Raw genomic sequence first — 23,988 nt, 5'->3', positions numbered from 1 at the left:
TTGAAGACTTGCAATTCAATATGGTGACAGTATTTCATTCTAACAGCGTATATATAGAAGGTGTCCCATAAGTCATGAACAGATTTAAACATTTAATAATTGTTTATTAATTATTAAATCTTTGCATTCCAGTCTCCTCCAATGATGAGCATATCCTGCTTTGGCACCTCATCAATTTCTAGTTGTAGATCCCTGTAAAATCTCTCAATGTTTTCATCTGCACTCTCTGCAGTAGGCATATATATTTGAATGGTCGGGCACTGAATCTTGCAACCATTATTCTTTCACTAACTGGTTTGTATCCTCTCATTGCCTGACAGGACTTGTTACTTAGCAGGAAACCTACACCTGCTTCATGCATGCATGTATCATATTATATTGCGTTTCCTGATGATGGCAATTTAACTTTGCTTGAATACTGGAAGTATTAATTAGATTTTATATTTATATTTTAGTTAATATTAGTTTATGTTATGATTTCCTTAAAAAATATCGTTACGAATAGCCAACATATAAGCCTTACCACCAGGTACATAACACTTTTCTACTATAACAAACTATTTCTTTTATCTCTTTGAGTTTACTACAATTAGTCAGTTATAAGATTCCAAATAAGTCCTGTATTATCCTTTCTACTATGAGCTTGATAATCATCCAGTTTTAATCCATCAAAATTAGTACTATATATATATATATATATATATATATATATATATATATATATATATATTGCTTTACACTGTGTATTTACTTGAAATTTAGTTTAACATTCATCATATTCAATGTTCTGATCTCTTTGAGGAAAACCATGACCAGTTTTTTTTTTTTTTTTTATAATTTATATTGTCTAATTTTGTGCTTTATGTATTATGATTTGGGGTTGCATAAAGATAACTGAGAGGAGATCTGCACCATGAAATATTTAAATGCTGTTTTTTGCTTATTTTATTTCATAAACCATTTCAATAAATAATAGAACTGAGTCACCATTTATTTTCTTATAAAAACATTTTAATATACCTTTCAGTTCTGGCTAACTTTATCTATAAACAAATCTGGTAACTTCACAGTATTCGTTGTGTTCATTTCACAGCTTCGATGTAAAATGAAAGTAACAAATTATAACAACATAGTTCACCAGAATTAAAATCTTGTAATAACTATATACAAATTACATTACACTCTATACAGAATCTGCCAATTTTTTTTATTACAAAACTAACAATTTCTCTAAAGGATATTCTTTCAAATAAAAATATAAAAAATAAGAGTTTAACAAACCTACCTTAAAGAACTTTATTTGCTAAATTATTTGTATTTGCAAAAAAACTTTCTTGAGAAAGTTTTTTCTCAGTTATTTCCTTTGAAACTGTATAAACTTTACAGTGAATGTAACACATAATCACAATCTTGTTCATAAATTACATGTAAACAACATATGTAGTATGCCCATCTTGGTGAATGCTGGTGTCCACAGCCACAGGGAAAGCTGCAGTTGTAGTAGTAATTCTTTGTCCATCATGCACTTCTGATGAGATACCTAAGATCATCATAAAAAATGTATATAAGTAATATGCTGTGATAGTTTATTTGATAAAATTTAGAATAGAAATTTAATTTGCTGTCACCAGTATTTCAAACGAAATATGATAAACATAGTACTGATTCTATATCAACTTTTCAGCTTGGCAGCATTTCTGTTTTCAAATTTTCCAGATATGTAAGAGAATATACCAAAAATGCTCACTACTTTCTCCTTTTGGAATAAGATTACCTTCTTAAATACTACATTTTTTTTTCAGGGCTCTTGCTTTCCCACATCATTTCATATAAATCTCTAATTTTATTACTTCACAAATTTGTTTTGTATTCAGCAACTGTTTATTGAGAATATGGATTTTGAAAATTTTTTGAATGACTACACTCCCATAATTTTCCTTCTCATTTTGATTATTATTATTTGAGACTTCCTAGGAGTGAAGACCTCATCGAGGAAGGTTATACATCACCAACACCAGCTGTTCTACTTTCTCTTAAATTCATTCACACAAGATGAACTTCACTTCAACAGGCAAACTGTTCCACTGCTCTACAAGAGAAAAATATAGTTCTGACCCCTTTTTTAAACCGCACACAAACACAGTGGCGCACCCAGAGGAAGGGGGGGGGGCAAGGGGCAAGAGCACCCCCCAAAGAAAAGGAAAAAAACACTAGAAAAATTTCCAAAAATCTTTTCCTAATTAAAATTCATTTTTTTATTTATGTTGTGTGCTACTTATGAATTAGTGATCACTGCAGATGCTCAGTTATAGGTTGTATGCGATGTGTAGTGTGTATTCGCAAAACGTCTACTCAACTCGCCCCCCCCCCCCCCAAAGGTTAAATCCTGAGCGCTTGTCCCCCTCCAAGATTAAATCCTGAGTGCACCACTGCACAAACATAACTTTCATGGATGCTTCTGTGATCTCACCCCACCTTCCATATAATGAAAAATTTTTTTCTGATAATATCCTATAATACCCATTCACAAGTTTATAGACCTTTATCATTGGTTGGAAATAGAGGTTCGGTGTAGTGGGGGAGACAGTTGTATGGCGAGTATCCTCCCGCGATGAGTCTTCGGACTCCTTAGAGGTGTCACGAATAATAATCATATAATTCCTCTTTCTCCTGTTTACCAGTGTCAGCAGTCCATATGCTCTCAATATGTCCTCATAATATACATTCCCTAATATGATATAATCTTTGAAACTCTTGGAGTATATGTCAAAGTTTATTTAACATATAAAGTTGAGGAATGATGCAATTATCTTCTGGGTTCTGTTTGCAATTTTTGCAATGCAACTTTTAAACTTTATGTTCCTATCCACCCAAACTTCAAGAGCCTTGGTCTCATCAGTTCCTTATAACACAATTCCACCAATATAACATGCTGCTGGAAATCTCATCATGCCGAAGTGCATAACTTTAGTTATCAACACTGAAAGGTGAGCCATTATCACCTGCCCACATTACTACCAGCCTATTCAAATCATTCTGTAAGTGTTGGTAATATCCCTTGCTCTGCCTATCTTTGAATCATCAGCACAAAATTGAAAACATCTATCAGATTCTTCCCAATATCATTAATGTATAGACTGAACAACAACGATCTGAATACGGATAATCTTAAATCTGGCAGATTAACACCCACCATTATTATATATTATATGGCTTTCTGATACCCATCTGTCAACCCTGCACTTACACTAGTTCATATTCTGTAGTTGATGCAACAGCTTTTCGTGTGGTATTATATCAAATACCTCACAAAATCCAACAAATATTATTATTATTCGTGACACCTCCAAGGAGTCCGAAGACTCATCGCGGGAGGACACCCACTATACAACTACTATACAAATATCATGGTGTATCCATTCCCTTTATCAAACTCAGATACAACATTATAAAATATGAGCAAATTACTCAGACATGACTTCTCTTTAGTAAATCCATGCAGTTCCTTGCAAAGTATGTCAACCTATTTCTGTATATGAGTTCTGCATATCAATTTCTCTCAATCTTCACTGGCACATAAGTTTTTGCACTACCCTTGTACAATGGAACTATCATACATTCTTTCCATTACTATGGTATCTTTTCTGAACTGAGATCCAAGTTATACAAACATGTGAAAGGTCTAACCACTTTGGTTGAACGTTCCTTTAACATGTGTGCAGATATTCCATCAGTCCATATTACTGGATTCTTATCCTGGTTATGCAACAGGTCTTAAACCTCATTCCATGCACCTCTATCTCTGGATCCAATGTAGTGGTACCACTGTGTCATGTTATATACACCTAGTTGATAGACCTTAGCATAGTCAGCATTCATTTGAACAATCTCATCAACTTCTAGCATTACCATCTGTATTCAGTAAAGTTATTCTTCTACATTCATTCATTCTTTTACTTGCAGGAGAATGATAAAATTTCTACTGGACTGCTTTAACAATGCACATAGCCAATTTCTTTTCATACAATACTTAACTTTTCTGGCCTATAGGTTATATATTTCATAACTCTTCTGACCCATTCTCATGATATTCCTCCCACATCAACTTCTTATGGATTTCTTGTTTATTAAGATTGCTCATCCATTTCACTCTCATACTATTTGTTCTCCAAACTCTAGAGATACATTCAGATACTGCCTTATTTAAATGCTTTTGCAACTGAACCACCAGGTTTGTAGCAACATGCCACCATATATTTCATCTTATTAGTCTCTTGCCTTCATGCCAGATAACCTCAAACTCACTGAATAGAACATTATTGCTTTCATGTATTTCTACCCTGACTGCACTCAAATCATCAGATATCATTAGGCAACTTATACTCTTTATACTCGATCTCAGTTACAACATTAACTCTGATAGCCAAGTTTCTTTAGTGCCAACAATCTTAGACCACAATGTATTCAAAGCAATAAACTCAATCCTGGAATCTCTATAGACAAGTTACCTCCTGTTTTTTTCTCTCCCTATATACCTGCATGTATAGTCTACTTGGCCCAGTTGCAAAACTTTCTCTTCTCCCTCCACAGATACACTGAAAAAATCTGAATCCAAAGCATATTTCTATCCCTTCATCAGATATCATATCATCATCATCATTCCTCCCATGAGATCATCTCCCTGCCTCTCTACATTAGGTCTCATAAATAATTTCTCCACGCTCCTTCTACCAACAAACTCACACCCATTTCTTCTACACACCAATGAATCATTTGCTATCATAGCCCTCCTTAACTCAGTATACTGTCGTATCCCAGTAATAAACCAATCATTCTCTGTCACTCACTATCAAAGAAAGAGCCATGTGGCTTCATTTTGGCAATGTAAATTATTTAGAAATAGTGGATATTAAAGATCCAACATTATTTCAAAGCCAAATATATGTAGAAACTTCCCTAGCTTATGAATATATGGACACCAGAGACATGCAGATACTAGGGCAGTAGTTGTGTTTTTTAAGTAGAGCAAGCTAAGGAAACTTTAAAGTTTCAAATTTTTACCAGAGAGCTTATGAGACTACAATACTCAAAATCAAAGTTTTTACATATATTCATCTTTGAAATAACGTTGAATCTTTAATATTGACCATTTCTATAATTTAAATTGCCAAAATGAAGCTGTATGGCTTTCTTTTTTGATATCAAAAATTTTGTGATACTATTACGCAGTGACAGCAGGGCCACATCTACCATTAGGTGCATGAGGTGCAAGATGGGGGGCCTCATTTTAAAACCTTACTCCTCACAAAGAACAGCATAGTTATAGTTGCAAAATAACATACTTATTTTTAAATATTAAATTCATAATATAAAAACTAGAGGCTGCTGAAAAATTTGTGAGGCTTCCTGCTTCCATTTGAAATACACTGTTCTTTCCTTAGAATATAAAACTAACAGGAACTCTGTATTCCATAAAATTCATGTATGTAAGCGTACCATTTCTTTGCTGGACGTATATACACGTCCAGCAAACCTGGATAATATTCTGTCCACCTGCTGAAAGAACATGGATAAGTGTAGTTTGACTGTCATGTCCATTAGAAAGTGCAATAATCCTTCACGCTGAAAAGAACACTTAACTACATTATCCGGCGTACTAGTAGCTACATTCTGTGGCCTACAGCAAGAAACGCAGTTGCTTGCCGTTTGCTCGGTAACCGGAATCTAAGTTATATCAGACTAAATACCTATGAGTTATATTCATTTTGCTGCTTATTTTTATCGTATAATTATAGTTTTTAATGCCAGCGTAAAACAAGAAATCCTTTCATACTTTCTTCACTTCATATTGTATCACTTTGGAAGATCAATGTCGCTATCAATTTTGTTGCTAATTATTTTAATCGCCAATACATTTTAAAATTCTCCAAGCACTTGATTGAAGATAATTATTTTTGTCAAACAATTATTTTATAAATTCATGAAAATCTGAATCTAAAAATGAATACAGCCTCCATCTGTTCCAAATTAAGTTTCCTATTTTATTCATAATCTTAGTTCGAAGGTTAGTTATCATACATAGATCTTAAATCATTTCAGGTAATGCATAATTTTTATAACGTAATCTGTAGGTTTTTGCATTTCAACTTTCTTGGTTTCCCTTCCTAATCACTCACTACAAATCAAAATAAATGGCAGTTATGAAGTCAACTGTTATGTACATATTTTCGGCTAATTTAGATATTATGCGGCAGTTTTGAAGTACGATATTTTCCCTACAGTTTATCTTTTGAAACATGTGTAGGTGCATGCGTCAAAATGAAATTTTATTTCCAAAATTTTCATAACAAAATTAATTCGCCTTTAATGGCTAACTCCCCCTCCCAAAATTATCACCACATACACACAAATACTGCTAGATAACATGTGCACACTTTCTTTTTGTTTGAAATCGTTATTTTTCCTAAGTATACTGTTTCAGTTTTAAGCAAAAGACAAAGGCATAGAATCTCTGATAAAATACCATTGGATATAAATGAAAAAGACTTACAATCGGAAACCCAGAGTAATGCAGTTTAACACCATTTGTTGTTCATAAAAAAAATTTAAAAAAATCGAATAAAAAATCGTCCTAAAATTGAAATGTGCGCCCCATATAATCTTATTTTGCAAGGAAAGGAAGCAAAATGTCATATTTATTTCAATAAATGTTATTTAAAAAATATAAATATTTGACATAATATTTCCAATGCAAACAAACATTTTGATCATTTATTTTTGCACATGTGAAATTCGTTTTTATTTGGGAAGAGACATAAGTAAATTGTGCAGCAAAAAAAAGGGTCAATCCAAGAAATACAGTGCACATAACTACAATAATCCGTTAACTGCGGGGAGGGTAATTGCATTTTAACAGATAGAATGCTGATGAAGTTTCATTAGCATTCTGCCTTTTTATTAGGTCAAAAGGATTTTGAGTATATTTGCGAACAGATATATTCAACATAACTTAGCCAGTTTTGTTGTAAAAATTGCCGCATTTGAAGAAATATTAGTGGCATAATAATAAAATAGAAAAATTCATAATGCTTCAGAATAACTTGATAATTTTGATACTACCAAAACAAGACGAGACACATCTGTAGAAATCTATTATTATTATTATTAGAGTACTTTTAATTATGAACTCTATAAAGATATACTTAATAAATTTGTATTTTTAAATAAATAAACTAGTTTCATTTTGTCACAGATGGTTTCCGCTGGAACCTGGACTTTTAGACTATTATTCTTATCAATATTGTAAAAACTCGATTGTAGCTTAAATATTCCAAAGCACATTACATCGATTTTTTTTTTTTTTTTTTACTTGGGTCAAGTCCCATAAGAATGTTGTAAAAAAAAAACGTTTGTCTCTGTATATTTTGTATTAGATATTTTTGTAAATAGCCCTTTGGAAATTAACTGTATATACTTCTTTAATGTTTATCGAAAATATTATGTCAAATATTTATATTTTTAAATAATATTTATTGAAATAAATATGTCCTTTTGCTTTCGTTTCTAGCCAAATAGCATTATATGGTTCATCACATTTCAGTTTTAGAAACAATTTTTTGTTATTCATAAAGACAAAATAAAAAAAAAAATGTTAAAATGCTAAATTGCATTACTCGGTTTCTGATTGAGAGTCTTTTTGGTATCAAATATTTATATCCAATGATATTTTAGCAGTGATTCTTCACCTTTGCCTTTTATTTATTTATTTGTATTATGCATATTACGATAATATCCAGTGCATATCCTCGTAGATATGTTGAAAATATAATATGAAAAATATCACATGCGGAATGATTCAAAATTTTTGCTCATTTTGAAGATTTTCTAATGCTTCCCCCCTCCTTATCCTCTCCTGGAACTCAATTGCATAACTACTCTAAATTTTTACAGGTTTGAAAGCTTTTCTAGACAGTATTCAAAATCTATTACTTCATTTTACCATTTTGACAAAAGATATACGGCAATCAGATTGTACAGTGAAGCTTCTAATTCTGTACTATTTATTTGCAATCTAAAACCAGCTGTTCTATTGTCTGCTGAAATCATGTGAAATTTTAGAAATAATATGCTATATTTTCACCATGCAAAATTGTTTATATGCATACCACACAAAAGAAAGTTCAGAAGTATTATTTTTGTTTGTTTTTCTTTAAAAAAATCTAAATATTACTTCTGCTGCTGGAAGCTATTTCTGAAATAATCTACGTCTTATAAATACTTGGTAATATCCTCTTAGCTGGAGGAAAAGATGAAGGTTTATTACTCTCAGTGCTATTGAGAAAGAAAGGGGAGAACATTAAAGTCACACTAAAGTGCCTCAAGCTGTAGTGCAGAATACATCAAGAATGTCGTTTCCTTTTCGATTGTTGATTACAGATATCCTAACAGAAATACTGACATTTCGTTTACATGCTTATACATTATTTATGCCAAAATAATTTATTTATAATGATCAATTTCACTTTTATTATCGAAAAATTAGAAATTATTTCATAGAATTATCTTGAAAAAGAGGATTTGAATTATTTTCAAAGAAAAGGTGCATATGCATATCATATTTTTTTTTTTTGCAGGGGGGGGGGAATATAGACCTAATCAATCTGCAGATATTTCAGAGAATTTATTTCATAAATCGTTCGCAAGACAACTGTTACAAATGTAAATCACTTGGGGAACATACCCATTCATTTTAGTGTAAAATAGTAGCAAAGGTTCAGTTACTTTCGATATCTAATCTAGAAGAAAATGTTATGTCTGCTGAGATTAGAATCTTACGTAAATAATTTTTCTGAAATGATTTCTCTATTTGTTATAATGTAACCAATTTCCAGATTTTTTCCCTCCTGCAGACTCCATGTTATATGCAGTGATTTCTTCTTTATACTACAAGAAAAAAAAATCAGATAACAGAAGAAAAATATGTAGTATTTTCTTTTCCACTGGCTGAATTTACAATGTTCTTTCTTTGTATTTTGAAGAGAAAGTGCAATATGACTTTTTTCTTACTATTTTTGTGATCATAACATCTGATATAATTATAAGAGTGACATTTTACTGTTTTTCTCCCACACGAGAAACAGAAATAAGGTGGTAATAATATTGTTGATTCTGTCAAACTTCATTGTAGCAGAAATTTTTATTACAAAACTTTGTAAAATATATATATATATCTCCGAAACAAGAAATTTGGACTCCATATCACACCAATGTTGAATGTTGGCAAGGTTGAAAATGTTCACGTTATTATTTATATATTTCATTTATTAACTAGTCCGCGCGGTTAGCCTAGTGGCTTTGCGCTTCGCAACCATATGCCTGGGGAAGGAGTGTCCTAGGTTCGATTCCCGTCGGAGACGTGAGGAGCTGAAGGATCTTCCTCAGCCACAGCCAAGTTAGCCGGTCTTGGGCACGGGCAGTAGGGTTTTTTCTGCCAGTTTATCTGGTGTTTTTCATCCTGCAAGCAGGCAAACCGGCCCCTTGAACACACAGGGATACCTTGAGGCATAGGAGTGACCATTCTATCCTCGTATTTCGGTTACGAAATCCAAGCATGCTTGGAGGGTTGTGGGCCTTTAAGGCCTGTTAAAGCCATTGGGATAGATAGATAGATTTATTAACTAGGCGGGTATGCCCAACCCCCCGTGTTCCGGACTGGTAGGCCGGTTCTCCTAAAGCAGTATGCTGTATACAAGTGTATATACCTAATTATATGGTTAAAGTAGTTGTCACAGTCGGTAAGAATATATTATTCAATTAATTATTATTCTTATTTTACTGTTACTTGTTTATTTCAACAAAACCAAGATACTACTGTTTCTTTTTTTTTTTTTTACTAAGTAATTTAAGGAAATTACAATGACACTAGGATATACATTAAAATAAATTTTAATATACTTCAATATTTTGGCATTTTCAAGAAACTTAAGAACAAGACACGTGCACGCAGGCACAACAAACAGTAAATGAGGAAGAAGCAGGAAGCTATTATTTCTTCTAAAGTCCTGATGGTGCCCCCTAGCAGGCAATGTTGGTATTCTTGGGCGTTTAAGCTGAAGCTCTTTTGATGTAGGTTTCCCAAATTTGAGGCAGTCTCATGCAGCCAAATTTGTTGAGGTGCGGATTGTTTCTTAGGGCTGAAGCTGATTCCATGAAAAGCCTTTCATACTTGTATTTACTACTATCGTTGCTTTCTTCCACCGTATTCTATGGCAGGTATCCAGCGCATAGTCAGCAAGACTAGAGTGGCTGTACTGGTGAAACCGGATGTAGTCCTTGTGTCCTGAAATTCTGATATTGGCTGTCCTAACTGTTTGGCCAAAGTAGGACAGCTTACAGCTGCAAGGGACCTGTATACACCAGGAAGATCTGGGGGGGGGGGGAGTTGGTCTTTAGTAGAGTGGATAAGGGACGCCAATTTTTTTGTATGGTCTGTAACAAGAAGTTAAGTCATGTTTTTTTAGGATTTGTGTAATTTTCTCCAAAGTGCCTCGGATATAGGGTATGGTGAAGGATTTAGAGTAATCCATGTTGTGAGGGGACGTTGTGGTTTACTGGTTTCAATTTTTTTGGGGGGTAGCCATTGGCTGAGAAAGTGGTTTAGTTCTGTGGTTAGGGCGCTGTCATTTGAACAGATAAGTTTAGCCCTGTTGTGAATGACTCCATATTGTTGCGAGGAGGGATGGTGGGATTGTTGGTGAATGTATCTGCCTGTATGGGTGGGTTTTCTATAGACTGAGAAAACCAAGGTTCCATCAGGCTGGCGGGTGACTAGTGTGTCTAAGAAAGGAAGGCAGTTGTTTTTTTCTTTTTGCAGAGTGAATTTGATTCTGGGGTGTTAGTTGTTTATGTGTTAGGAAGGAGAGGAGTGCACCGGAGCCATGTGGCCAAATAGCAAATACATCATCAACATAGCGAAGCCAAATGGTTGGTTTTGTGAGCAGAGTTTAAGGCTTTCTCTTCAAAAGTCTTCATATAAAAGTTGGCCAAGGGTGGGGAGAGTGGAGAATTTTCCTTACCAAACAAAATAGCCTGAGTACATTGTGAACTGAAAAAGGGCTGTGATATTGGGAGAAAATTTAGCTTGGATTAACTCTAAGGATTCTTTGAGTGGGACATTTGTGAATAAGGAGGAGACATCAAAACTGACCGTTATGTCAGTGTGTTTGAGTGTAAGGTTTTCTATGCTGGCTTTGAAGTGGGCTGTTTTTTATGTGTGAAGATGTGTTGCAAGTATAGTGTGAGAGAGCTTTGTCCACAAATGTTTAGCTAGTTTGTATGTGGGGGAAATCAATGCCATCCACTATGGGACATAATGGCACATTTTCCTTATGTATTTTTGGGAGTCCATAAATACGGGGGGGGGGTATGGAGTTAAATGGTTTTAATTTGTTAGTGATTTCCACAGGCCAAGAAGTGACCTTCTTGAGGAGCCTGTGGAGTTTTCTAATTTGTGAGTTGGTGGGATTGTACTCGATAGGGAGGTAAGTAGTCCGATCTAACAATAAAGCTTTCAGCTTACCTGTTTAATCTTTTTGGTTAAGCAATACTGTGGCGTTCCCTTTATCAGCTTTGGTGATTATTATTTTCTTGTTTTTCTTTAACTCCAGTAGAGATTTAATTTCCTTGCTGGGCATGTTGGCTTTTGGTGGTTTAGCTTTGGTCAGAACACAAGCTACATCCACTCTAATATCGTTGGCGACGTGGTTTGGAAGATGTCGTATCCCGTGTTCAATTCTTATCATAATATCTTCAGCAGGTATTCTTCTGGGCGCAATGGCGAAGTTGTGGCCACGTGCAAGGGCGTCGAGTGCTTCAGGTTTTATACTAATTGAAGAAAGGTTGACTACTGTTTCGGTAGGAAGTTGTGGTTTCGAGATTGAGTTCTTTTTTAAATTTTCAAATATTTTGATGTGTCGATCTTGTACTTTTTTTAAATTCTTTCTCTGCTGCAGTGCACGAGATGTCGTATAAAATAGACCAAATTTCGTGGCTTAAGGTGCTTGAAAGGTCATCTTCGAGTGCCTGAATAGCTAAGTTAGCATCATTCAGGAAATGGCGAGTCGCGGTAATTTGTTCTCTGAGTAAGGCTTGGCTGGCACGGTTATAAATATGAAGTGCTTTTTGTGAAGAGAAATGGTGCTTGAATTTCACACAGTAAGGAATTACCTGGTTATCCCGGCAGCATATTAGGAAGGCGAGACGATTCCATTGTCTTGATAGCTTCATTTTACCATAATGGCGTGCTTTACGTGCGATATCATCTCAGTGGATTATTGTAATTCTCGTGGAAAGACTTAGACATTGGTTATGCATTTTTTACTAAGTAATGTGAGGAAATTACAACGTCACTAGGATATACATTAAAATAAATTTTAATATACTTCAATATTTTGGCAACGTCACATTGCCATTTTCAAGAAACTTAAGAACAAGACATGTGCATGCAGGCACAACAAACAGTAAATGAGGAAGAAGCAGGAAGCTATTATTTCTCCTAAAGTCCTGATGGTGCCCCCCTAGTGGGCAATGTTGGTATTCTTGGGTGATTGGGCTGAAGATCTTCTGATGTAGGTTTCCCAAATTTGAGGCAGTCTGATGCAGCCAAATTTGTTGAGGTTCGGATTGTTTCTAAGGGCTGAAGCTGATTCCATGAAAAGCCTTTCATACTTGTATTTACTACGGTGTACTATCGTGGCTTTCTTCCACCGTATTCTATGGCAGGTATCCAGTACATGGTCAGCAAGACCAGAGTGGCTGTACTGGTGAAACCGGATGCAGTCCTTGTGTTCTGAAATTCTGATATTGGCTGTCCTGCCTGTTTGGCCAAAGTAGGACAGCTTACAGCTGCAAGGGACCTGGTATACACACCAGGTAGGTCTGGGGAGGGGTTAGTCTTTAGTAGAGCAGATAAGGGATGCCAATTTTTTATATGGTGTGTAAGAAGTTACTGCTGAAGATATTATGATAAGAATTGAACACAGGATACGACACCTTCCAAACCACGTCACCAACGATATTAGACTGGATGTAGCTTGTGTTCTGACCAAAGCTAAACCACCAAAAGCCAACATGCCCAGCAAGGAAATTAAATCTCTACTGGAATTAAAGAAAAACAAGAAAATAATAATCACCAAAGATGATAAAGGGAATACCACAGTATTGCTTAACCAAAAGGTTTACAGAGGTAAGCTGAAAGCTTTATTGTTAGATTGGACTACTTACCTCCCTATCGAGTACAATCCCACCAACTCACAAATTAGAAAACTCCACAGGCTCCTTAAGAAGGTCACTTCTTGGCCTGTGGAAATCACTAACAAATTAAAACTATCTAACTCCATACCCCCCCCCCCAATATTTATGGACTCCCAAAAATACATAAGGAAAATGTGCCATTACGTCCCATAGTGGATGGCATTGATTCCCCCCACATACAAACTAGCTAAACATTTGGCCAAAGCTCTCTCACACTATACTGGCAACACACCTTCACACATAAAAAACTCAGCCCACTTCAAAGCCAGTATAGAAAACCTTCTGTCTGACCATTATGTCAAACACACTGACATAATGGTCAGTTTTGATGTCTCCTCCTTATTCACAAATGTCCCACTCAAAGAATCCTTAGAGCTAATCCAAGCTAAATTTCCTCCCGATATCCCTTTTTCAGTTCACAATGAACTCAGGCTATTTTGTTTGGCAAGGAAAATTCTACAAACAAATAGAGGGGACAGCCATGGGTTCTCCACCCTTGGCCAACTTATATATGGAGACTTTTGAAGAGAAAGCCTTAAACTCTGCCCCACAAAAACCAACCATTTGGCTTCGCTATGTTGATGATGTGTTTGCTATTTGGTCACATGGCTCCGGTGCACTCCTCTCCTTCCTAACACATATAAACAACTAACACCCCAGAATCAAATTCACCCTGGAAGAAAGGAAAAAACAACTGCCTTCCTTTTTTAGACACACTAGTCACCCGCCAGCCTGATGGAACCTTGGTTTTCTCAGTCTATAGAAAACTCACCCATACAGGCAGATGCATTCACCAACAATCCCACCATCCCTCCTCGCAACAATATGGAGTCATTCACAACAGGGCTAAACTTATCTGTTCAAATGACAATGCCCTAACCACAGAATTAAACCACATTCTCAACACTTTCTCAGCCAATGGCTACCCCCAAAAAAATCCAAAAAATATTGAAACCAGCAAACCACAACCCACCCTCACAACATGGATTACTCTAAATCCATCACAATACCCTATATCCGAGGCACCTTGGAAAAAATTACAAAAATCCTAAAAAAAACGTAACTTCTTGTTACAGACCATATAAAAAATTGGCATCCCTTATCCGCTCTACTAAAGACCAACCTCTCTCCCTAGATGTACCTGGTGTATACCATACCAGGTCCCTTGCAGCTGTAAGCTGTCCTACTTTGGCCAAACAGTTAGGACAGCCAATATCAGAATTTCAGGACACAAGGACTACATCCGGTTTCACCAGTACAGCCCCTCTGGTCTAGCTGACCATGCGCTGGAAGAAAGCCACAATAGTACACCGTAGTAAATACAAGTATGCAAGGCTTTTCGTGGAATCAACTTCAGCCCTAAGAAACAATCCGAACCTCAACAAATTTGGCTGCATGTGACTGCCTCAAATTTGGGAAACCTACATCAGAAGACCTTCAGCCCAAATGCCCAAGAATACCAACATTGCCCGCTAGGAGGCACCATCAAAACTTTAGGAGAAATAATAGCTTTCTGCTTCTTCCTCATTTACTGTCGTGCCTGCGTGCACGTGTCTTGTTCTTAAATTTCTTGAAAATGGCAACGCGATGTTGCCGAAATATTGAAGTATATTAAAATTTATTTTAATGTGTATCCTAGTGACGTTGTAATTTCCTTAAATTACTTAGTAAAAAATGCATAACCAACGTGCAAGCCTTTCCATGAGAACTACTGTTTCTATTTTTGTATTTTTTAAGCTTTAAACGTATTTGTTTATTTTGGATTTAATAAATTAATTCACATAATGATGCCAAGAAAATTTGAATCCAGAGCTAGTAAAAGAAAACGACTTAGACAAAATGAAAAACAGCTAAATAGTCAAAAGGGGGCAATTTTGTCTTTCTTGCGTTCTGAAAATGAAGAATTTCATGGAACAAGTTGTACTTCACAGTTCTCAGAATGAAAACGAAACATTGGTATTTCATCCCCTCCTGCCATTATCAGGAGGAGATGAAAGTGAAAATGAAGAACATCAAAATGATGTAGAAAACACAGAAGGAGAGAAAGAAGTAAATGAAACAAATCAAGAGGATTCTGAAGAAAATTTTCAATCGGAGTCTGTACTTACCAGCAAGCAAGCTATCTCTTATCCTACCGATATAGCAGTGTGGCCACTTACTATTAATGAACAGTTTATCGAGCATATTTTAATAAATATGTCCCAAAATGTTGGTAAAAATCGAAAATTTTAAAAATGAATAAACAGAACACAATAGAATATATGTCAGAAATGTAAATATATCACATTTTTACTATAAAAAGGCGAATGGAACAAAGGAGAAACAAGAGTGGCTAATTTTTTCAGAAACCAGCAAAGCAATTTACTGTTTTGTTTGTAAATTGTTTTCTAAGTCAAATAATAGCTTAATGAAGGGTTTTAATGACTGGGGAAATATAAGATGAACCTTATGTGATCATGAGCATTCTACAGAGCATATACGAGTGATGTGCACATATTGCAAAAGAAAATCAAGTTCTGTAAATAGTCAAATTGATCAAACAAATACAATCTGAAGAAAATTATTGGAGGGAGGTTTTAAAAAGAATAATAGCTACCATTAAGTTACTGAGTAAACTAGAGCTAGCGTTTAGAGGAAATACAAATCATATTTTTTCTGATTCTTGTGGAAATTATTTATCGTGCTTACATTATTTAAGTGAATTTGATGATTTTTTAAAACATCACATGAAAATGTACGCCAACTGTGGTTCTGGCAGATCAAATTATCTTTCTTACCATACTTGTGATGAATTCATAGCGTTAATAACTAAAAAAACAAGAGAAATATTAATATCAGAAATTAAGGAAGCTGCTTATTTTGCAATAATACTCGATTCAACGCCAGACATTGCCCATAATGACCAACTAGCTATGATATTTAAGTATGTTGCAACAAATTCTACATTAGAGAAACATTTATCGGGTTCATCAGAATTACACAACATAATTCATAATTCTTCTAATTAAAAATATTAGAAGAATTATCTTTGGATATAAAAATGTGCAGAGGGCAAAGCTATGATAACGCTGCCAATATGAACGGTATCTATACAGGTTTACAAGCTAGGATGAAAAAACGTAGTCCCTCTGCACATTATATACCGTGCTCTAGTCATTCCTTAAATTTAATTGGCAACTATGCCGTGGAATCTTGTCCGGAAGCAGTGCAATATTTTTTTTTATTCAAAATGTATATAATTACTTTTCATCTTCAACAAGAAGATGGGATATACTCCTTAAACATTTAGAAAAAAAATCTTTAACAGTTAAAAGATAAGTGAAACGAGGTGGTCCACAAGAGCTGATGCTATATTGGCTTTGAAATGTGGATATAAACAAATTAAAGACGCATTACTTGAACTATGCATTTCTCCTCATGAAAAACCTATTTCTAAATTAGAGAGCTCATCATTGGCTGAACATTTTGACAAACAAGAAACAGCAATTTTAACAGTTATGTGGGACAAAATTTTATAACAAATAAATGGTACTAGTAAATCTCTACAAGATCCCGATATGGATTTGTTTTTAGCTAATAATTTGTTACACTCTTTAGTTGGTTTTACTCATTTTAATAACACAATGTTGTATTGTGTTATTAAAATGAGTTATTATGGAAATGTTGACTTTTATTTTCAATAAACTAAAAAAATGCTTATTTTTGAGGGCTTCATAATGATGTTGCGCCTCGGGCCTCCAAAAGTATAAATGCGGCCTTGAGTGACAGAGTTCACTTATAAAAAATACAATTCTCTGACAGAGGCTACAGTTTTTGCTCTCTGGAGGTTTCTGCCTGGTCTCTGAAGCAAACCAACCAGTTTGAAACAGTTGTGAGGACAGTGTAACCTTTACCACATGCACTATTAAAAGGTGGATATACAGATGCAAGGGCAGAGCATGTATCTTTTAAGTAGTGCAAGCCAGGGCAACTCCAATGACAAGGATTGTATTCTCATAAGTTATCTGGTTAAAATTTTGAAACTTTTGAAGTTTCCACATACATTGTTGAAATAATGTTGGATCTTCAGTATCCACTATTTCTACATAACTTGTTCACTTTTCTTTCTTGCTTCTTCCAATAGTCCATTCATCATACTTTCTAATATTATATTTGACATCATCAATTTCCTATATGTATCCTCAAGGGGTGTAACAAACTGAAATCAATAATATTTGTTGCTACTTAAATCATTAGTTTCAACAATCTCCTTTCTTTATCTTTTTTATTATATTTGTCACATCTTTAATTTTTGCTCCTGGAAAGCTCAAAGCAGAAACTCCATTGATAAATACAAATTTTGTGATCAAATCACCATACCATATTACTTCTTTTTCTTATATTCTAATTGGCTTACCTTGTTATTAGTATTATTATTCTTATCATCTTCAGCACTTTTCTTCCTCTTCTTGTTCTGATTATTATTATTTTTTTATCCTGTCTAAGTTTCATTAAGGGGTGCTTAAGGGTCAAAGCTGTATAACTGAGAGGAGACCTCCACATAGCCTTTAAAGGAATGCAAAGAACCAACCAAGGCTTCTGACCTAATGTCCAATCCTCACCTTCTCATGCTGCACCCTGTTGAGTATATACCTGGATACTGAACAAATGAGGATGGGCTGGCAATTTGGGATTTAGCCGACCAAATTGTTTTCTTAATGGTTAAACCAAAATAAAAAATGATGGTACAACATGACAAAATTTCATGCTCGCTGGGGCGTCGCCCGGTTAAACAAGGCCCCAGTTGTTTTCGCCAGGGAACCAGGGCGAACAGCAAAAAGTCAGCTGCTGGAACAAATCTGAAAACACACCCCAACTCGATATCACCAGAGTTAAAGATCGGTACTATCAACATAAGAAGCCTGAATATCAAAGAAATGGAGGTAGCTGAGGAATCAGATAAGTACCAGATCGACATAATCGGGGTGACTGAAACAAAAAAGACAAAAACTAGTGAGATCTTTCTGAGCAATAAATACAAAATGTTATATTCGGGCAATGACAACCAAGGAAAAGAAGGAGTAGCCATAGTATTCAACACAAAATACAAGGCTAATCTTCTTGGATGGCAGGCAGTCTCAAGTAGAGTGATGTGGGCTAATATCAGAATGGGGAATTGGACAATGAGACTTATTTGTGCCTATGGTCCCACAGAAGGTTCTACTAAGGTAGAAGTGGAGGAATTTTTTGATGCTTTAGAAAAAGCAACTAACACAACGAAAAAGGAAAAATTGGTCCTTGTTGGGGATGCGAATAGCAGAGTAGGAAATGATATCAGACATACAAAAATATTTTGGGAAAATTTGGAGAAAAGAGCAAAAGCTAATAATAATGGCAACTATCTGTTGGATTTCTGCTCAGGACATGGACTGGTTATTACTAACACCATGTTTCAACATAAAAATGTGCACAAATTCACATGGAGAGAAGAAGCAAGGAATAAGAAAAGTCTCACTGACTATGTTATTGTAGATAGTGATGTTTTCTCCCTGGTGCAGAACACCAGAGTGTACAGAGGCTGTGAAATTGGAAGTGATCACTATTTAGTCTTGAGCAGGATAAAATTGAATTTCATATTGAAAAGAATAACATGTAAGAAAGCTCTAAAGCAAATAAAAGTTGAGCAGCTCTCAGATGTGAGCTGTAGACAAAAATACAGAAAGATTATTGAAGAAAAAATGAGAGCGTTTGAGAACAGGAACCAAACCTTGAAGAAAACCTTGATTGATTGAGTCTGAGAGGCATGTGGTGAGGTTATCTGCAAGGATAGAAAAATCAGGACTCCATGGTGGACACAGGAAGTTAAAGCGGCAGTGAAGGAAAAGAAGAAATCATATCAAAAGTTCCTGGCAAATAAGTCAGCTTTTGCTCTTAGAGAATACAGAGACAAATATAAGAAAGCTAAACTCTGTGTGAAACTAGCTAAACAAAAGTCATGGGAGGACTTTGGCAAGAACATAGAAAATAAATATCAAGGTGGTAAGATATTCAGGAGGTTGTTGAAGAAGCTTAGAAATGGAGGAAAGAGTGCTGTAAAAGGAGTTAGAGATGATAAAAATGACATGAAAATGGGAGAAAAAGATATCCTTGGAGTATGGAGTAATTACTTCGAACAATTGCTAAATGAAACAAGCAGTGATAGCACAGTGGTAAAAAACACTCAACAGGCATACAGTCAGAATACATATCCATACCTGAAGTAGAAAAAGCCATCAAAGGCTTGAAATGTGGAAAGGCAGCAGGAGTAGATGATATTCGACCAGAAATGCTGAAGTATGGTGGTATAAAAGTCTTACAGTGGCTGCACTGCATAGTTCAGAAAGCCTGGACAGAGGGACGAATTCCCGATGATTGGAGTTGAGCTCTAATAGTGCCCATATATTAAAAGGGAAATAAAACTGAATGTGAGAATTACAGAGGTATTTCTCTAATGAGTGTTCCTGGCAAGATTTATGCAAGTATACTTGAGAAACAGTTGAGAAGAATTGTGGAAGAAAAGCTTGGTGAAGAACAAGCTGGATTCAGGCCAAATAGAGGCTGTCAGGATCAGATCTTCACTTTACGACAAATAGTCGAGAAAGCATGGGAATATAACAAAAATCTGTATTTAAGTTTTGTCGATCTGGAAAAGGCATATGACAAGGTGCCAAGAGCGAAGTTATTCAATACACTACAGTTATATGGTGTCGATGGGGCATTATATCAAGCAATACTTAGTCTTTATTTGAGTTGTAAGTCAACAGTTAGAATTGAAGGATGTAAAGGAAGATGATTTAATATTATATCTGGTGTGAGACAAGGATGTACATTATCCCATCTGTTATTCATTATCTATATAGATCACATTATGAAGGAAAGTGGTATTAAACATGATATCAGAATTGGAGATGTTACTGTCAGCTCTTTGCTTTATGCAGACGATGTTATACTTCTGAATAAATCCGCTACAAGTTTGCAAGATTCCCTGACTAAATTGAATAACTGTTGTAACAGATACGGTATGAAGGTCAGCTTTAAAAAGACAAAGACAATGAAAATAGGTAGAATTGTTGAAAATCCCAACTGTGTTGTGAACGGGGAACCTGTGGAACAAGTAAAACATTTCAGTTACTTAGGCACGATTTTTAGTGAAGATGGTAAATTAAATATGGAAATAGACAACAGAATCAACAAAGCTGGTATGGTAGGAAGTCAATTGAATAAATTCATATGGAATAAGAGAGAAATTAGTCGGAACACTAAATTAGCTATATATATAAAATAGTGTTCAAACCAGTTTTAACTTATGGATCTCAGAGCTGGGTCAAAAGTAAAACACTTGACCAAAGACTAGAGACCGCATCCTGAGAAAGATTAGAGTTGTGAACAGATGGCAATATCATATTAAAAACAAGGATATTAGGAAAGACATTGACATTGTCAGCATCCAGGAATGCGTTAGCAGAGCTAATCTCAAGTGGTATGGTCACTTAAACAGAATTGGTGAGGAAAGATTAGCAAAACAAGTGTTCTCTGCCAGGTTGGCAGGAAGACGACCCAGAGGAAGACCAAGATGTAGGTGGATTGATACTGTACAATGTGCCTTAGATGATAGAAATATAAGATCTGATAATGATAAAATTGGAGACTTGACAAGTAATAGACTTGGAGGAAAATTGTAGATAGGAAGTTAGTAATTACATAAATTTTTCATGTAGTACTATCATATCCTGTACACCCCTTGAGGGTATATGTCAGGAATTTGATGACGATGAAGGTTCATTAAGCTTTTCTCATTCTCTGGTCAATTCTCTAAAGGTTCTCTTTGTTTTAATTGGAATATTTCTAATGTCAAGTTATTCTTGCTTAAATTATCAACATCGATGCTGCAACACTTCTGCTCATCAGGACAAAGGCTCTCTTCACCAGGAACTCTGTTAACTTGTGCTTTAGACACTGCATCGTTCTGATGAGTTTTGATGTTTTTTTTTGTTCTGATGAGTTTTGATGTTTTAATTGGAATATTTCTAATGTCAAGTTATTCTTGCTTAAATTATCAACATCGATGCTGCAACACTTCTGCTCATCAGGACAAAGGCTCTCTTCACCAGGAACTCTGTTAACTTGTGCTTTAGACACTGCATCGTTCTGATGAGTTTTGATGTTTTTTTTTGTTCTGATGAGTTTTGATGTTTTTTTTTGTTCTGATGAGTTTTTTATGTTTTTTTTTTTTCCTGATGAATTTTTGATGTTTTTTTTAAGACTATCTTAAATGATAATATTTCCAAAATTATACTATTAAATGTGCTCAATAAATTCACAAAAAACTACAACATTATACTAAAAATAAATTAGTTAATCTAGGAAAATATTCAATAAATAAAAAAAGCATCAATTTTATAGGAGCTTCATAATAACACATCTATACTCAAGGCAGCCTCGAACCAAATTTCTATCCAAGTTTATATTATATATTATATACAATATTTATAGTTGGTTGTATATAAATTATATTTTAATGGTTTTCTGTTAATTTATCTGAATGTGTTGTATATGACAGAATTCTAGAGACCACACAAGAAATGTATCATATTTATTTGATCATGTGACAAGTGTGAGATGACTGCATGAGTTCTGATTGGCTTACATTTAGTTGAGAATGATCATAAAGAACTGGAAAACAATGAAACTTGATTTTATTAATAAGGATCTGATGACTCAACTATGGCCAGTGGTGTGTGAATAGCTGGTGGAGTTGTTGTTCACAGGTATATGTGGGTAATAATAATGTCCACAAATACAATGAGTTTATAGACCACAGTTGAGTGCTATGTATAAATGCGAACTTCTATATAAAGTGAAAGATACCAAGAAATTATATACTTCGTTTAATCCTTTATCCAAATGTAAGCAAACAAGTTTGCACCTGAACTATTTTCAGGACTGGGGCAACTCATATACAGAAGCTCATGACTTCACATCACTTGCCTTAGTATCCCATAATGCAAAGCACATATCTTTACAGACATGTATTGGGTTGGCAAACAAGTTCGTTTGGTTTATGCGTTAGTACAAGTTTACGCCGCTTCGCCTGTCGCTATTGTTGTACTACCACGCAATGCTATTGCGCAGTTGAAAGGCAACATTTCATAACCTTTCAGTGAATTTTCGTTTAGCCTACTTCAGTTGCGTGTAACATATTTTTAGAAATGGAAGGAAATAATGTACATTACCAGCATATTTTGCTTTTTTATTTTAAAAAAGGCAAACGAGCTGTGGTGGCCCATAAAAATATGCAGCATATATGGGGATGGTGCCTTAACAGAACACGTATGCCAAAAGTGGTTTGCCAAATTCCATTCTGGAGATTTCGATGTCGGTGATGTGCCTCGCGCCCAACCGAGGTTGATTTGAGTGTTGTGAAGGATATCGTCGACAAAAATCCATCGCAAGCAGTGAGGGAGATTGCTGCAGTACTGAACATATCCCATATAAGCATTGAAAACCATTTGCACAAGTTGGGATATGTTTCAAAACTCAGTGTTTGGGTGCTGCATGAATTGACTGAGGCCAATATGACTGCTGGCATATCCATCTGTGATTCGCTGTGAAGTCGCAAAGAAAACCACCCATTTTTTTAAGCGGATGATTGCGGGAGATGAAAAATGGGTCAGGTACGATAACGTCGTACGTAAAAGATCATGGGGGCACAAGAGCGAACTGCTGCAAACAACCTTGAAAGCGGGATTGCACCCAAAGAAGATCATGCTCTCTGTGTGTGGTGGGATTATAAAGGTGTTGTCCACTACGAGGTGTTACTGTCAGGCAGAACGATTGATTCAACTGTCTACTGCTCACGGTTAAAGCGACTGGCCCATGCAATTAGCACAAAACGTCCTGAATTGGCAAATCAGAAAGGAGTTGTCTTTCACCACGACAATGCCAGACCCCACACATCGTCAACAACCCAGAGTAAATTGTTACGTCTTGGCTGGGATGTTTTTCCTCATCCTCCGTATTCACTGGACCTGGCACCTTCCGATCACCACTTATTCCGATCGTTGCAGAATTCTCTGAACGGGAAAACCTTCGCAAATGAGGAGGCTGTCAAAAGACACCCGGATCAGTTTTTCGCCAGTAAACCTCAGGAGTTTTATGAATGCGGCATAATGAAGTTGGTGGACAGATGGCAAGAGGTCATTGATAAAGAGGGTCAATATATAACTGACTAGTATGTATTATATATATTAAATAAAGTGTTTCATTCCACTCCGAAAAACTAAATGAACTTATTATAATGCTATGCATTATGGAAAGGGTCACTACCCAGAGCAGTTTCGACCTTTGTATAGGTGAAGTGGGCTCTAAAAATAAGACGATCCCGAAAGATCGCCCAACTCAGCATTATTCCACTCGATAGGAATAATCAACATTATTCCACTCAAAGGCACCCCTTCACTGATAACTTCTCAATATTGGCTCTACCCAGTGGCAGGGTCACCCACCACCAACAAGCAGAGCCATAATCCTTGTTCTGCATTACTTCACCCTAGTTATCACCAACAGGTAATAACAAGGGTGAAGTAATGCAGAAGTCATATTTTCATATGCAAGTTCCCAAAAGGTGTCACACTTTATTATTAAATTAATCTGGATTAG

General features: G+C 35.4%; 1 protein-coding gene across 2 annotated transcripts in view; it reads right to left on the bottom strand.

Annotated features, from left to right (window-relative positions):
• Positions 1-927: 927 nt before the first annotated feature.
• LOC150105887 (uncharacterized) overlaps positions 928-23,988 on the bottom strand; it is a 201,920-nt gene continuing 178,859 nt past the window's right edge. For both annotated transcript variants that reach the window (XM_090393655.1, XM_090393654.1), the window contains exon 10: positions 928-1,540. Coding sequence is in view for 1 of the 2 variants with exons in the window: in XM_090393654.1 (XP_090249780.1) it covers positions 1,422-1,540 (119 nt within the window). In the remaining variant the exon portion in view is untranslated. The remainder of the gene's footprint in view (positions 1,541-23,988) is intronic.

The sequence above is a fragment of the Typopeltis vanoorti genome, chromosome 6 (genome assembly GCF_054136105.1).
Source record: "Typopeltis vanoorti isolate ZY-2024b chromosome 6, IOZ_Tvanoo_1.0, whole genome shotgun sequence".
In the NCBI taxonomy this organism is placed as follows: Eukaryota; Metazoa; Arthropoda; class Arachnida; order Uropygi; family Thelyphonidae; genus Typopeltis; species Typopeltis vanoorti.
Note: the sequence above shows the minus strand (reverse complement) of the source record. Positions and strands in the feature narration are given on the sequence as shown.